The sequence below is a fragment of the Taeniopygia guttata genome, chromosome 11, assembly GCF_048771995.1.
Source record: "Taeniopygia guttata chromosome 11, bTaeGut7.mat, whole genome shotgun sequence".
Taxonomy (NCBI): Eukaryota; Metazoa; Chordata; class Aves; order Passeriformes; family Estrildidae; genus Taeniopygia; species Taeniopygia guttata.
Window position 1 is genome coordinate 10,197,516 of NC_133036.1, and position 17,423 is coordinate 10,214,938.

A 17,423-nucleotide genomic window follows, 5' to 3' on the forward strand; every position below is an offset into this window, starting at 1 on the left:
CAGCCTTGTACCCTCCAGCATCCCCCCGCATCACCTACTTGTGGCTCCAGCGTCCGCACCCTCCGCATCCAAAGGCGTCCGGTGGCCGATGTCCGGGGCAGTGCTGCCCGTTCCCGGGCTCTCCCCAGCGTTGGCCACCCGGTGCCGGGACTCACCGGCCGCAGGCTTGGTGGCGGCTGTCTCCAGGGACGAAGAGGACGCCTGGAAGAGAAGCAGGACAGAGACTCAGCGCCGTTGCCTCTCCCGGCAGGGAGGGTGGGGGGCACGGGGGGGTTCGGGGCGCACGGACACAAGATGCTTTTGTTTTCCTGGCGGCCGGTGCGCGTGGCCAGCACGGGAGCCGCTCGCCAGCCCGCGCCGTGGGGCTACAGCTGGATCTGGCCCATGGCTCCCAGCACAGCCAGACAAGAGAGGCTGCAGGGGGGGGTGAGGACATGAATCAAAGCGGCGTCCCCTCGCCCGCCGGCGGCAGCTGGCCGGTTAGGCAGCTCCCGATTACTCAACCGGGCAGTGTTTACTCGAGATCAACAACCCCCCCCATCGCCTTCCCTGCCAGGCGGGCGAGGGAAACGTGCTGCTGGGATGGGGATGGCGTTCCCGCTGTGCCTTGTTTGGGGACAGTTCCCCTCCTCGAGCCCCCGGCGTTGCTGTGGCGCGGGGTTGGTTTGTAGCTGTCACCCTCCTGCCCGGGCACACAGCTTGGGCTGTCACCACTCCTGTTTAGCTTTAATAAAGCAACAGCCGGTGACACCACACTCATCCCAGTGCTGCTGTGCCACCCTGGGAAAGGCACACGGACAGACCGGGTTCACAGGACGCTGTGCCCACCCTGGGTACGGTGGGGCGCAGGTGACCTCCCCCTGCCACAGGTGACATCCACAGGGGACACTGTGCGCCTGATTTGGGGACATTAAAACCATGGTGAGGATTTCATGTTGATCTGTTTTCCTCAGGATTACTCCTATAAACATGGAGATGGATGGCCGGTGCTTTGCTGGGAAGCCCTTAGACTCAATGAGCCACGCTGTATAAATTCACCGTTTGCTTCCTGGAAAGGTTTAATTTATGGAATCCATATGGCAGCGCCGCTCAGCCGCGAGCGCTTGGCACATCCCGTGAGTCCTCGAGTGCCACCACGCCCCAGCCCCAACTGGCGGGGTGCCACCGGCTGCCCCGGTGATGGCAGGATGCTCTTCTCTCTCCCAGTGATTAACAGAAGGTGACTTTCACAGCGGGCAGGGGACAAGCCCAGGGATCAGTCCCCATCCCTGACAGCTTGGTGTAAGATCCCTGGAGGTGGCAGGGATGTCTCAGGGGAGAGGCTGTGCCACCACTCTTCCTCCCAGGACAACGCCACCAGCAGCAGCAGGCAGCAATCCCCTACCTGTGGGCATGGGAAAAGGCTGGGGTGCACTTTGATACCTGGAGCAACTAATCATTAATTAGCATTAATCACTCCCCATCATGTGTCACAGCAGCATTGGGCAAGACTCAGCTGGGAAGTCACAGACCAGGGTCTTGGTGGGGAAAGTGGATGATGACAGCTGGGCCAAGGCTGGAACCCTCCTGCCCCCCAGGCAGCCCCCCAGACCCCAAACCACCCACCAGCCCCACAGCACCAGCAGCAGCCCCCACCCCCTCTCTTTTCCTGCCAAGGGATGCTGAGATGCAGAGGCACCAGAGATGGGTCCCACCTGCCCAAGGGCAGCCAGGATCCCACCCCCCCCACCACCCCTGTCCCCTGGGACCCCCCGGCTCCGCACCGAGCACCGGCCGCCTCCTTGCTTTAACTTCACCCAGTACTATCTGTCAGCAAATCATCCCCGGTTACACAGATAAGGAATAATTGATGCAAAGGAGCCATCTGTTTGCGAACATGGAATATCTGCTCAATTAGGAGGGATCTGTCCACCCAGATAAAGCATGGCAGCAGCCCCTTGGAGCGGGGGCCTTCCTCCCCAGCCACGTCCTCAAAGACTCAACCCCAATTAGAGGTGAGCGGGTTGATTTGGGTGCTAATTTGCTAAGCAGCACCCTGAGGTGCTTGGGAAGAGGTTGGGAGGGAAGGGTGCTCTGCCACCAAGCGCTGAAATTTGAGGGGACAGCTGGCAGATCCCCCATGTCCCACTGTGACAAAGCTCAGCTCCTCCTGGCTCTGGGAGGTGCTTATCCCACGTTTGCAGGGATGGAGAGAGGGGACCAGGATCTGTGCTTGCCGAATGGCGCTGAGCTGAGGCTGGCCCGCTCGTGACACGCAGATGGACAAGCCTGAAACAGCTCCCAGGACATCCACAACAGGGATCAGGGACACAGGGCACAGCCCCAGGCACATCCAGGTCAGGGGTAGGTGTGCAGCGAGGTGACAGCAATGTGACATCATTATGTGATGTTATTAACACGGGAAGAATGGAGCTGGCACACAGGCTAGATCCACAAGTGACAAAACCACGGGGAAAAGGCTGCAAGCAGAGCTGGCAGGGATGGCCCCATGACATGACACTACTCAAACCCCTCCTGGGTGGCATCTGTCCCCATCTACCCCAGAAGCAAAAGCTCGAGGGAGGTCAAAACAGAGCTGGTGGCCTCCAGGTGCCAGACACCACATCAGCTGTGTCACCTGTGCCCCACACCACCAGCGTGGTGTCCAGGGCAGGCAGCGTGGCAATCTGCGGACAGAACGGCACCAAGGGCAGGGGATAGTGTCCCCATGCCCAGTGTTCCCACTGTCCCCAGAATGTCCCTCCCTGCCAAGGACACATTCCTCCTGCTCCCATCCCTGGGTAACACAGCTCCCAGCTCTGCCCCCAGTTTGGGATGGCAGTGCCAGAGTGGGAAAGCAGCGGGCAGGAGGCCACGCCAGCGCGCTTCCTGTGCCTTCGGGACACCCAAAATCGCGGCTTCCCCATTCCGCCTCACCCGCTGCTGGGCGCCGGTGCCACCCGCCCACGGTAACGCCGTGGGCACAGCACAGCCCGCATCACCCCGACCTCCACCCTCCCGAAAACCCCTGCCTGCCAGCAGCCAGGGCACCGGGGGTGGATGCAATCTTTGGCTCTTGGCTGGCATCGCCCCGGCAAGGCGGCGGGCACGCAGGGTTTGGCACGGCGGCGATGCCAGCTCCGCTGAGTGGGCAAGGGGTGAGGTGAGGAGGATGCCCAGCACAGAGGGGCACTTCCCAGGGGATGTTGAAGGCCGGGGGGCACAAACCCTCGCTGTCCCCGGCTCCCCGCAGGCCAGGGAGGCGGCGCTCAGGATAAAAGGTGGTTTTGGAGTGCTGAGGGCTGCAGGAGCAGGCTCCCCCCAGTTCCCTTTGTGGCTGAGGCCCTCCAGCCCCCCGGCTCCTGCTGGGGCTTTATCACAGCACAGCCCCTGCCCTGTGTTCCCCCAGACCCTTCCAGCTGCTCTTCCCTCCAGGAAGCCTCTGCCCTTCTCATCCTTGTCCCAGCAGCCTGAAAACACAGAGTTTTCCCACAGAGCAGGCTGGGGTGCCCCTGGGGGACTGGGGACCCTGCTGGTGGCATGGCTTGGCCCCGATGGGTGCCCACAGGAGGGGGTGGTGGCTGGGTCTATGCATCTCCACCGTATTTAAAGTTTCTCAGGCGTGTTTGCTGGCGGAAAGTTGGAACCTACAATTACAGCTGTGCTAACTCCTCATTAAAGAGGGGAAGGGAAAAAAGAAAAAAAAACAAAACAGAAAGAAACAAAAGGCTCCAGACAGAGACACAGTGCCGTTAACCCTTCCCAAAGTGGGGATGTGGCCCCCCCAGGAAATTCACACAGCCGGAGGGATGGGTCACAGTGGTGGCAGGTGACACCACGCACCGAGGGTCTGCCCATGAGCATCCCTGCCCGCCCAGATCCCCACTGCGTGTCCTGGTGGTGCCGGCTGTGCCGCGGCGCCCGCGTGGGCACGGCTGCGGCTGTGCCGGAGCCGTTTGTCACGGCAGGGCTGCGGTTCCCGCTCGCTCTCCAGCAGCGACACCGTGACGCCTGCTCCAGGAGCCCACACAATATGTTCGCACTCATCTGGCAGCTGCCCCCAGACAGCCCGAGGTGCCGCGCTCCTCGCCGGCGCGGGGGACGGTGTGTGCCAGCAGAGCCGTGACGTGCCCGCAAGTCCAGGCGGGAGCTGGCACGGATGGAAGGGGCTGGAGACTGCGGGCAGGCGAGGCTGGAAACACTCCTGGCATGGGCGAGGGATGCACCAGTGGCCCCCTTGTGCCACGAGCCCTGGGAATGGCAGACCGGGGAGGACAGGCCTGGCTGTGACCCGCGTGTCACTGCAGCCACCCCGCACCACACAGAGCAGAAGCCGGTGCAACACACGGGGTGAAGCACATCCCCCCAAAACCCCATCCCCAACGAGGGTCTGACCCTGTGGCCACCCCAGCGTGACCACAGTCCTCCTCATGCCCCATCCCTGGGGAGCAGCAGGTCCCTGCGTCACTCTCCAGCCCCCCTCCCACCCCACGGTGACACCACCTCAGCGCGGCGGCCGCAGCGGCTCTGACAGCAGCTAACGAGCTGCAGGCAGCAATTTGGGTTATATATAGCCCCAAAGTGACTGCATCTAATTGCTCCAGCGCACACCGGCCCCGCCGCGGGGTCCGGGTGCTGGGCTCAAGGGGACAGGGCGAGTGGCACATGCTCAGCCCCCTCCCCTGGCTGTCACCCCGTGTGACCCCCCGGGCACCCTGAGGCTGGCGTGGCACAAGCATCACCCCATCCACACCAGCCCTGAGGAGCTGGGCTATTCCCAGCAGCTTTGTGCCAGGCCATAAGCGGCTTTGGCTAAACCGCCGTCCCAGCCCGTCCCAGCCAAGGACCCTAAGGAGCTTTTGTCCCCTCTCATTAGGGAATTTTGGCCAGGAGGCCCACGGGGCGCAGCACCCAGCACCCCCTCTCCACAGCCTGTGGGCTCCAGCAGCTGCTCCGGCAGCCCCGGGAGTGAGGCAGGGCCGGAGGGAGGGAGCTGCTGCCTTTGTGGCAGCCCCCATCCCCTCGCAGCAGCTGCCAGGCGAGGCGGCGGGCGCGCAGATGCGGCCGGGGGAGCTGCTGGGTGTGCGTGGCTGTGTTTTTAGGGGGGTCCCCCGCAGCGGCTCCCCACGCCGGCGGGGCGAGCGGCGGCCCCCGCGTGCAGCCGCCGGCGGGGAGGGGGAGATGGAGCCGAAATTGTTTGCCAGCTTCCTCGAGACGGCACAATGGAGGGCGTGCAGGCGGATCCGGGGTCAGGGGTGAGAGCAGCAATAAGTGGTTTATGCCTTTTGTGAAGAGGCTGAACTGACAGCTCGCTGGATTAACAAAGACGTCCTCTGTTCCCGGGCAGGTCATGTGGAAAGCGCTGCGCCGACCCCTGTCACTTCTTTTTTTTGCAAGAACAGACATTTGTTCGCCAGCGAACAGGGAGGTGATGGAGGGGGAGGCGGGGGGCACGCAGCCGCCCGCTCCCGCTTTTCCTCGAGCTCCTCTGGGGCTCTGGGCGTGGGGCTCGGCGGCTGCTCGCCGCTCCGGCCACGCCGTGTCACCTCCCGTGCCTCAGTTTCTCCAGGTTATGGGAAGAGCCGTGGCTGGTGGGGATGTCAACTCCTCCACCCCACACCCGGGCAGTGCTGTGTTCCACAGTGCTCCACATCCACACAAAATTCCCCCCATGCTCTTCCTTCTAGCACCAGGCTGGCTGGGCAGGATGGGACCTGCTCGGTCCCTGTCCCACTGTGGGGACATTTCTAGTGTTTGCCAGTCCCTGCCAGGGTGGGGAATGTTCCCTTCAGCCTCTTTTCAAAGCAGGGAAACTGAGGCAGAGGAGGATGTGAGCATCCCACCCACGCATGGTTGACAGCGGCACTGCCACTCCTGGTCCTGGCCCTGCAGGGAACAATCAGCTTTTTCAAATCCACAAGGATTTCCTCAAGGTTGTGCAGCACAGAGCCTTTGCTGTCATCATTAGGCTCCAGAGTGAACAGCGGCAACGCTGCCACTCCACACTGAGACAACTGCCCTGGCTGGGGCGGGCACTGCCCGGCCTCAGGTGTCCCTGCAGCTCCCACCTCCCTCTGCCAGCACAGCCCAGCCCTGCTGTAGGTCCCACAGAGCCCACGGGGCCCAAAGCTGGGATGGGAGGGATGCAGCTTGGTGCCTGCCACCCAAACCCTTCTGATATCCCACAGCTGCTCGGCCCCAGCCCCTGCTCCCAGTGCCCATCTCAGGGACACCACAACCCAGCACAGCTCACCCACCTCCAGCTCCAGAGCTGCCGGCCACTCTGTGACCAGTGTCCCCTCCCCGCCACCCTAAATACCTGCCATGGGAACCAGAGGCTGCCACAAGGGGCTTTTCACTCTGGAAAACCCCACCCACCCCACAGCGGCTCAAGTTTTCGGGACATTCCCACATGTGCTTAGGGGTAAACTGAGGCAGGGAGGAGCAGCCAGCTCAGCGCAATGCTCTGCCAGGTGAGGGGACACATCTGGGGGTCCCCATCCCTCTTGGATTGGGGGGTGGCACGTCACGGCAATCCCAGCCAGGGCCACGCTCCGGCTGGGCGATCAGCCTGTGGCACGGTGGCATTAAACCCCAATCCGTGTCCCTCAATCCGCCGTGTCCCCCTTCTCCATCCTGCTCAGCGCCCGTTCCCGGCTCCCTCCTGCCATCTAAAGACAGACTTACCGCCGGGTCCGGCACTCCTTAAGCCGCAGATTAAACAGGAACCATCTGCAAGGGGAAACTTTAATGCAGGATAATACCTGCCACACACACCCGCCGTGTCACCGCGCCGGGTGGGCACCAAGCATCGAGTCCCTGAGCAGCCACGGGGATCCTGAGGCTCTGCACATGATGTTCCCATCCTCCTGGATGTCCCCATCCTCCTGGATGTCCCCATTGTCCTTGCTGTCCCCTCCTGGCACAGCCCTGTGAGGATTCACAGCTGGGAGCTGCACGCCCAGCCAGCCCCCAGCCCTGTCACCAGCCCATGTCCCCCCACAAAGGAGCCACCCCAGCCAGGGGACACCCAGGCATGAGGGGGGCTAGGGGTCCAGCCAATGTCCCACCTGGTTAATTACTTTAAGTGATTAAAGTCTCTTCATCAAAGCAGCAGATTAGGCCCTGCAGCTGGGAGCTGTTTTCCCTCACAATCTCCTCCCCCAGGGGACAACAAGGGGGGGGGTCCTGCACTGTCCCCATTTTTAGAAGCAAATCCCACCCAAAAAGGTGTCCCAAGTGTCCTCTGTCCCCTCCTCCAAGCCTGGCAAAGCCCCCAGGAATGCCCAGACCAGCAGCATCACCCGGGCTGCAGCGGGGGTGTGGGGCCACAGGAGGGATTCCTGGGGGGCAGTGAACCCCAAAGCTGGGTGGGGAGGGATGACACGGCTCCTGCCCAGTCAGCACCCCAATGAATTACACGGGAGCACAAATCTGTGCTCAGGTCAGCAGGGAAAGGAGCCAGGGAGGTTTTCCACCACTCCTGATGGAGAATTTACGGCCAGGATCCACCGTGGGCTCAGTAATTAGTGTTGGGATGCTGAATCAGCACCTGGCCATCCCTGCTGAAGGGATGGAGCTGGGGGGGGCTCTGGGACCGATGGCGGCCCCCCAGGAGGGACACAGGGTGACCCAGCAGTGCATGACAGTGGAGGGGGACATCCCTATGGCTGGGAACACGGGAGGAAAGCTGGTAGCCTAGTTATCCCATCCCAATCTGGCTATCCCATCCCAATCTGCCTATCCCATCCCAGTCTGGCTATCCCATCCCAGTCTGGCTATCCCATACCAATCTGTCTATCCCATACCAATCTGCCTATCCCATCCCAGTATGGCTATCCCATCCCAATCTGGCTATCCCATCCCAATCTGGCTATCCCATCCCAATCTGGCTATCCCATCCCAGTCTGGCTATCCCATCCCAATCTGGCTATCCCATCCCAGTCTGCCTATCCCATCCCAGTCTGCCTATCCCATCCCAATCTGCCTATCCCATCCCATCCCAATCTGCCTATCCCATCCCAGTCTGGCTATCCCATCCCCATCTGCCTATCCCATCCCAATCTGCCTATCCCATCCCAGTCTGGCTATCCCATCCCAGTCTGGCTATCCCATCCCAGTCTGGCTATCCCATCCCATTCTGCCTATCCCATCCCAGTCTTGGCTATCCCATCCCAATCTGCTGCTCCAAGACCAACCCCAGCCCAGAATTCCTCAGCTGCCACTTCAAGAACGCCCCAGGATGGACAGAATCCCCCGTCCTGTTCACCTAAAGACAAAAATCCCTCTGGCCCTCCCTTCCCAGCCTGGATACTGCATCCCAAGATGCCCAACCCTGGGGTGCCCCAGCATCCCAGCAGCTGTGCCCGGGCAGCCCTCTGGCCCTGCCGGCTGCCATCAATTTCCCGGGGTCAGGAATGGCAGGGCCGGCTCCCGGCAGATCCAGCCTCTGCTCCGTGCTGATTACAGCCATTTCCCCGTGCCCCCTCCCCGCTGTCTGCCTCCCGCCTCCGTCTGCTGCCTGGTTTTATGAGGGCCATTTCCAAGAGGTCGCTGGAAATAGATTTTTATCACCTCGTGATAAATATCGTTTATGGTGACATTACTGCTCCGAGCAGCCGTGCAGGGGAGGAGGGAGGAGAGGCAGGAGGACGCCCCGGCTCCACGAGGCACAGGCTGGGCCCCCTCCTTGTGTCCCTGTCCCCATTCCTGGAGGTTTGGGCAGCACCATCCATCCCTCCATCCTCCATCCCTCCATCCCTCCATCCCTCCGTGCAGGCGGCAGGAACAGAGGGAGTGCATCATTAGCCCCACACGCCATTAAGCACTTAAAAAGCCATAGGAATACGCCGCGCCATTAGCTGGAGAGCGAGCTGGGAGGGGAGGGATGCCCAGAACCGAGCAGGGACCAGGGAATGTCACCACTCCCTGTGCCCTGGAAGCGGGGACAGCTCCAAGGTGTGGAAAACCAGGGGCTTTCAGAGCTGACACATCGCTTCTACAAGGGGTGACGCCACCGGGTGTTTCTCCAGAGGGACTTTTCGGCTCCTTGTTCATCCCCTCCTCTGCTCTAGGGTTGGAGCTGGCACAGAAATCCAGGAGAAAATGCCACGGCCGAGCTGATAACTTGCAAACTCATGGCAGTGGTGCTGCAAACCTGCAGGGAGGTGAGCTGGCAGCTCGGGGGAGCGGGGTCCTGCCAAGCCGTGCCCACGGGCAGCTGCCTCTGGAAAAGGGCACGGCAGCGGGCAGCGGGCCAAGGCCAAGCTGCTCACCGTGCCAGCCCCGCCACACACAGCGCCGGGCACTGGGGGGAACAACTGCCCCGTTCAGCAGCGCCAGGGTGAGGGGTGTCACCTGAGGGGACAGGGGTACAGCCCCCAGGGGTGCAAAGCAGCAGCAAAACTGCACACCCAGCAAAGAGCAAACCTTGCCTGCAGGCACTGCCAGCCCGTGCCAGGAATCCTGTTTGTTCTCCCCAGCCCTGGCACTGGGCGCCTTGGGCAAGCCGCCTCCTGCCCCGCTGCCTCAGTTTCCCCAGCTGGCAGGGATGGTGGGGCACAGGCAGGGGGTGAGCTGCCAGCCTGGTGTTGTGGCTCCTTGTGACACGCAGTGTGAAGTGGCCGTGACACAGAGATGTGGTGGCTTCCGTGGGAAGGGACCCCCGGTGTGGGGCCGGGACTTTGCATGGGGACAAGCATGGCCAGAAGGCAGCACTGACCCTACCTGGCATGGTGGCATGAGCTCTGCTCAGCTCCTCACACCTGGTGGGCAGGAAACAACACCAAAAAGGGCCAGTCTGGTCACCCTGATGGCACATGGGGCTGCGTGGGGACAGCCAGCCCCACATGCACAGATGAGGAGTGCTGGTGGTGTCCACTCTGTTTCCCTTTCTGCTGCCAGGACAGGTACCTCGGTCATCCAGTGCCACCCCCATGTCATCACCCACACCAGCAGCTGCCACTGTCCCCTGTTGTCACATCCCACTTCAGGACATGGGTTCCCCAAGCCACCACATCCCCTCGGGGACAAGGAGCCGATGTCCAGCAGAGACCCCACAACACCCCACAGCAGGATGCCAGCAGCGCCAGCCGCCTCCTGTGCCCATGAAATGAGATTTGTTCACCTGGCCAGGGCCTGGGTGACCCCAGCTCCAGTCCTGCCACCAGCTCGTGGCTCCTGGCACGCAGGAGCAGCACGCCCTGGCAGGGCCACCTCGCTGGCGGTCACGGTGACCTGCCAGCGCTGCCGGGGCGCTCCGAGCTCAGCTCTTGGCCCGGCACGCGGCTCCTCCGGCCAAGGCGGGCTGGTGGCTTGGCACCCGCCCTCCCTGGGCATGGGCAGCCGCCCTCCTCACCCTGGGCTGGCAGGGAGCGGGCAGCAGCAGCTGCAGGAGGTGCAGACAGATGGACAGACAGACAGCACAAGCACAGCCCCCCGTGCGCCGCCCCGAGCTCTTGGGTGGGGGTTTGGCCATCCCCTGCCCACACCAGGACTGGGAAATCCTGGGGTGGGGCACCCCACGGGCCAGCAGCATCTCTTATTGGGGGACAAATCCCACCAGGGGTGTCCCCCATCACCCACAGACGGAGCCTGGGGGTGCCAAGTGCCCCCAACCCTTTGCCTGCTGCCCCCCCAGCAGCCAGACCTGAACCCCCCAAGGGTGGGCGCGTGTGCTGCAGCTCCCAGGTTGGGGTGCCCCCCATGCACCCCATTAGAGCCGTGTATGCTCCTGCAGGGGTGCAGGAAAACCATTTTACAAGTTTTTTTTAATAAAAGCACAGGAAAAACGGGAAGTGCAGAAGGCACCTGGCAGCAGCACCACACAAAGTTTGCAGCAAGTTCCACAAACCCCCCCACCACAACCAGTACCTGCCACGGGTCAGGGGGGTCACAGGGGTCCCCCCGCTGTGCCCCACACCCACAAACACACCCAGCAAAATTGGGGGGACACACAACAAGTCCGGGGGGGTACAGGGTAATTTATCCCCCCCCAGCAATCCCAACCTCAAGGCTGGACAGGGATGGGAGAGGGGCTGCAGCAAGGGGGGTACAGGGTGGGTACAGGCAGGTCAGGGGGGCACAGGGGGGCATAGGGGGGATACAGGAGGGGGTGGGGGGTACAGGAGTGAGGGGGGTACAGGCAGAGAGGAGGGAGGCGCAGACCGGGGGTAGGGGCGGTACTGGGATGGGATGGGATGGGATGGGATGGGATGGGATGGGATGGGATGGGATGGGATGGGGATGGGGATGGAGAGTAGAACCAGGGTGTGTGTTGGGGGGCACAGGTAAGGCAGAGGTGGGGGGACAGTCCGAGGGGAGGGCACGGGCAGCTGCCTGCCCTGCACGTACCTGCGGGGCGCGGTGCGGGGCGCGGTGCGGGGCGCGGTGCGGGACGCGCGGTGACCCCGGCGGTGGCGGTGGCAGCGGGAGGAGGCAGCGCCGCGCACACGCACACGCGAGATCACATCCCCATCACATCCCCATCACATCCCCATCACATCCCCATCACATCCCGAGCGGCGAGAGGCGGGACACACACACACACACACACACACGCACACACGCACACACTGCTGGGGCTGGGGGCTGCGCTGAGCTGGGGAGGAGGGGGGGTCAGGGAAATTAATAACCGAGAAAAAGGCACTTACCCCCTCGGCGGGGCCCGTCACCGTGCCGCGGGGGTGGCTGGAGGGTGGCGCTGGGAGGGGAGGGGGGGATCAAAGGCTGGGGTTGGGGTGGGGGGGGGGTCTCGCCAGCCCCCGCTGCCTGCCACAACAAAGAGCCAGACACAACAAAAGCAGCATATGGCCAGAGCCGCGCGGGGCTGTAAATTAAACATAAAGGGAAGATTAGATAATTAATGAGCGCTCCCGGGCCGGCCCCGGGGGAAGGGGAGGGGGGGCCCTGCTTGCTGCGGGGAGCCCCGAGCCCCCCGCCCAGCCCGGGTGGGGAGGGGGCCGGGGGGCACCTGTTGGGAGGGAGGATGGGCAGCGGCCTCGCCAGCTGCTCGGGGCGCAGCCTAAGAGGATTAGCGAGGGGCATCCCGCCCCCGGCAAAAGGGCTTGAAGCTGCAGGGCTGGGGGTGGGGGTCCCTTGAACCCCCCCACGTGCGGTGCGGGAGGGGTTGGGCTCGAATCATGCATCCCTGCATCCCTGCATCCCTGCATCCCTGCATCCCTGCATCCCTGCATCCCTCCCCGGGCAGCATCCCGGGGGGAGGGGGGTGGGCTCGCATCCTGCATTCCTCTGCCTCAAACACCGGGAGGGATTCACGCACAGCTCAGTGTGTTCCCACTGCCCGTGTTCCCACTCCCACGCGGGGAAGCCCTTTGGGATGCCCCAAATCCACCCCGCTAGGCAGGAGGGGAAACTGAGGCAGAACGGTGTACTGCTGAGGGAGAAGAGGGGAAAACAGGCAGGAGGGGGGAAACTGAGGCAGAGGGACGCACAGAGAGAGGAAACTGAGGCAGGAGAGGGTGAGCCCACGCTGGTGGGAGGACACACTGGGGCTGTCCCCGGGCAGCCCCGGACCATCAGCAGCGGCCCCGGGCAGGCGGGAGGAGGGGGTACCCCGGGCAGGGGGTGCCAGAACGAGCGCCAGGCTCGCCCGGCCAGGGGAAGGAGTTAATCCCATTATTGGCAGGCTCACAGATGGCGGCTGCACTATTCCCCTGCTTAGCAGATTGAACAGATCAGGCAGGAGGGAGGGAAGGAGGTGGGGGGATCTCCAACCCCCACACACCCCAAACACCCACAGAACAGGGGTGTGAGGGGCTGTGAACACCCCCCTCCACCCCATGAGAGCCTGCGAGCACCCAAGGGTGCTGCCCCGCTCCCCCCTGCGTCCCTCACCAACATAAATCCATCTGCTCTGCCACAAGGGGTGGCTGACACAGCAGGGGACTTGGGGACACCTCTGCTGTCCCCAGGCCAAACCTGCCACCCCCCCAGATTCTCCGGGGGGTCAAGGGCCGGGTCTTGTTTCCCTGGCTCGGGGAGGTTGAAGCAGCTGCTGCCAGGGCATCAGCAGGCAGGGCTGGAGCTGGGATTAGGGAGGGTGGGAAGGGCTGGCAGGAAGGATGGGACAGGCAGGCTGGAACCTCCTGAGCACGGAGGACAGCCGAAAAGGGATGGAGGGAGGGAGGGACGGACAGAGGGAAGGATGGAGGGATGAAGGAAGGAGGCAGAACAGAAGCCAGCAGCTCCTCACCCCCGTGGAACCACAGCCAAGCGCCTCAGGATGTGACAGCCCTGCCAGGGCTCAGCCACCTCCACCCCACAGCCATTCCCCACCACAGACCCCACAGAACCCCCACACAGACCCCACAGATGCCAGGCCCTGGTGGCTGCCAGCCCAGTCCCAGCAGGCAGGATGAGGCCACCTCCAAAGCAAAGCTGCCCACTCACCTTTTGGCAAACAGTTGGGAAACACTGAGCTTTTCATTCTGCGGGGTGAACAGCTGTGCCCAGCCTGGCACCCCACAAACAACCCCCTTGGCCACCCGCATCAGCCCCACACATCCCTCTCACCCTCTCTGGAGGGCACCCCCAGTGTGGATGTGACATCCCTTGGCACTGAGCCACCATTCCAGGGCTTGCCAAGGCAATGGAGAGTGGGAATTTGGGTGGGAAAGGTTGGGGTACAATCCCACAGGGCTGGGGTCCCCTCCAGCACGCAATGGGAGATGGGTTGGGGGACCATGGCACCCCCCAGGGAACTGGGAGGTACCCACAGCCTGGCCCCACTGCTCAGCATTGGTGCCCCCATGCCAGTCCCTACCCTCTCCTTTGGGGGGTCTCTGCAGGTTTGGGGGTGCAGGAACGTGAGCACGGCCCCAGCATCCCAAAACAGCCCAGCTCAGCTGAGGGAATCCTGGCCAGAGCCTGACCCCCAGCAGGAGGGGACAGCCCCAGAGCCCTGGGGACACCAGAGGCTACAGAGGGAAGTGGGATAGTCCTATCCACACAGGATGGAGCCCAGGACAAGCCCCCCATAGGGTGAGAGCTGGCAGGAGGGCAGGGGGTGCTCAATTGTCAGAATCTGTGGTATTGATGATCCTGAGATTGTAGAAAGTCTCTGTCTGTCAGCCCCGCTGCCAAAGCAGAAGCCATAATTGGTCTGTGCTGTTTCAAGGTTGTTTATTCTGTTTATCTCTAACATGTTCTGCTGCCCTGCCGCAGCTCTGTCCTGCAGGGCAGCGTGTGGGGCTCTGCCCTCAGTGGGATGGTACAAACATTAAATACCACAAACTACCTGTGCTGGATTTACAATAACGTGCCAATATCTGTCACCTACGTTGGACAGTGTGTCCCCAGCCTAAACCAACAGAAAAATGCCAACACCACAGTGAAACATGGAGGGCATGAAGAAGGAGAAAAAGGACAAGGCACACCCAATTTCCTCCATCTTGTCCCCTTTGAACCCCTTATCTAGAATCCTAAAATTTTACTTTTGTACCCGTGCCACACTTAATTATTACTGATATCAAACACTCAGAGCTGGTAATTCATCCTGTAAGATTGAAAACTCTTTTCCATGGGCAGAGATCACAGCCAGTGTCTCTGGGGGCTCTGTCCAGGGGGGTTCCTGACCCCTGCCAGGGTCCCAGGGCAGCCAGAGGGAAGCTCTGGGTTCCTGACCCCTGCCAGGGTCCCAGGGCAGCCAGAGGGAAGCTCTGGGTTCCCACACTCGGTGGCCACATGGCGAGTGTCCCTGCCTGCCACTCCTCGCTGCAGCCACCAGCCAGCTCAGGAACCTGTCTGTGCCTCAAGAACCAGCTCAAAACCCTGGTGAGCTCACTCTGGGACACCCCCAGCTCCTGCCTCCACCCCTCCCCAGCACAGGGCTCCCCAAAATCCCCTCTGGGAGCTCAGCCCAGCCCCGCTGCTCCCACAAACATCCCGCTGCCACCTCGGGGGATGTGGCACAGCTCGGCTCTGGTGGCACCCAGGGAGAGGAAAGGGGCACCTCTGGGTGAGGGTGGACACTGGCACAGGGCTGTGACAGCTGTGCACCCACAGGGACAGCCCTGAGCACAGCCTGGGGCGATTCAACACCTCCAAAAAGCCCCCAGATTTTGCTGGGGATGCTCAGCCATCCCCAGCTTTTTTTTTGGGGGGGGGAGAGGGGGGATCCCCCCAATTCCCAGCTGGCAGTTCCCATCCTCTGGAGATCTGAGGATCCATCAGCTGGCAGCAGACAGGTTGGGGCTGGGAGCTTCTCCCGTGCCAGCCCAGCCAGGCTCCCAGGGGACTAATACCGGCATGTAAATATTAGATACTTCTGTCTCCTCTGAGGCCAATTACACAAATCGTGGCAGCTCCCGCAGGACTCTCTGCTCCTACTTACTGTATCATCATTAACAGCTTATTAGAGAACAGCTGCTCCAAGAGGGGGAAACAAAAAAGGAGAAGCCGGCAGGAGAGGAGGGAAGGAGACAGGCACGTAGGAGGATGAGGATGAGGAAGCGTGACCTCCACCCTGCCCCAGCACTCAGGGACAGCGGGAACATCCTCCCCGTGGTGGCACCGGTGTGCTCAGCCCTCCCAGCAAACCCAGCAGCAAACCAGTCCAAAATTCCTGGTGGGATGTGCTGTGGGATTCCCAGAAGGTGCTGGGAAGGGGACAGAGGGATGGGTGGGGGACAGGAGTGAGGTGGCTCCAGGGAAAGCAGGAGTTGAAGTCACCAAAGCAGCCTGGCAGCCCTCAGCCAGGGGCATTTTGGGGCTGGGAAGTCCCGTCATGCCCAGAGGGAGGATATTCCTCAGCCTTTGGGTGCTGGGATGGGAGGACAGGAGGTTTGGGATCAGCCTCCCTGAGGGGGGACACACATCCCTTAAACCAACAGCAACATCATTAAAAGGCACAGCTAATTGGGAGCAGACACTCCTCGCCCTCCTCCCGGTCCCCCAGGGGTGACAGCAGCCAGGCTGGGATGACAGAGGGGGTTTCAGGGGGGGTTTTAGGGTGCCACAAATCTCCACCCTTCCCGTTCCCTCCGAGTGCAATCAGGCACCATCAGTTTTAGCCTTGTCACCCACTCATGTCCCCTGCGGCCACCAGGGCCAGCCGGGGTCCCCAGGGGGGTGGCCCTGGTGGCTCCGGGGTCACGGCAGGGTGGCTGGGGCAGGTGGCCGGGGCAGGTGGCCCTGGCGGGAGCCGTGTCCCCGGGAGGATGTCACGACATGCTTGTGGTGCGCTCTAGCGTCAGGCAGCATTAATGCATTGCTGGCAGCAGGCACGGGCTGCACGGCTGGACACGGGGTGGGGAGGGACACCTGGGCACGGGGTGGGGAGGGACACCTGGGCACGGATCCGCGTGGGGAGGGACACCTGGGCATGGATCTGTGTGGGGACAGACACCTGGGCATGGATCTGCGTGGGGAGGGACACCTGGACATGGATCCGTGTGGGGAGGGACACCTGGACACGGGGGTGGGGAGGGACACCTGGGCACGGATCCGAGTAGGGATAGACACCTGGACATGGATCCGTGTGGGGACAGACACCTGGGGACGGATCCGTGTGGGGACGGACACCTGGACACACACACACACGTGGGGACGGACACCTGGACATACACACACACACGTGAGGAGGGACACCTGAACATGGATCTGCGTGGGGAGGGACACCAGGACACGGATCCGTGTGGGGACAGACACCTGGGCGCGGATCCACGTGGGGACGGACACCAGGACACACACACACATGGGGATGGACATCTGGACATGGATCCGTGTGGGGACGGACACCTGGACATACACACACACGTGGGGACGGACACCTGGACACACACACGTGGGGAGGGACACCTGGACACACACACACACACGTGGGGACAGACACCTGGACACGGATCCGTGTGGGGACAGACACCTGGACACGGACACACACAGGTGGGGATGGACACCAGGACACACATACACACATGGGGACGGACACCAGGACACACACACACACACACACACACACACACACGTGGGGAGGGACACCAGCACAGCCACCAGACCCCCTTGGGAAGCAGACACAGCCACCAGCTGCGCCTCACCCCAGCTCGGGGGGCTCTGTCCCATTCTGGGGGGGCTGGGGGGCAGATGTCCCATGGGGGGGGACAAACCACCCCAGGCAGGGGCAGATGCTGTCGGAGGGGAGGGGGAGTGAGGCTCCCCAGGGCTTTCGGGGCCGGGCAGGCAGCAGCTTCCCGTCTGATTGCTAATTATCCTCCTTATTCCGTGTCAGACACTTTATGAAGCACCGGAGTGATTTGCTCTTTCCCTGTAATTAGGCACGTCGCAATTACCATCTAATTCAAGTTCAAGCTCCGCGTCCTCGCGACCTTCCCGGCCTCAACACCGTGTCCCTGCTTGTCTCTCCGGGGCCCCCCGATGTCACCTCTGCCCCGTGTCTGCTTCTCCAGAGAGGAGAGGGGCACCGAGGG

At 62.5% G+C, this 17,423-nt stretch overlaps 1 protein-coding gene across 2 annotated transcripts in view; it reads right to left on the minus strand.

Annotated features, from left to right (window-relative positions):
- The window catches only part of GSE1 (Gse1 coiled-coil protein), a 104,538-nt gene that overhangs the window by 67,044 nt on the left and 20,071 nt on the right, over positions 1-17,423 (minus strand). For both annotated transcript variants that reach the window (XM_030282224.4, XM_030282223.4), the window contains exon 2: positions 39-201. In XM_030282224.4, the coding sequence (XP_030138084.4) occupies positions 39-201 (163 nt within the window). The remainder of the gene's footprint in view (positions 1-38; positions 202-17,423) is intronic.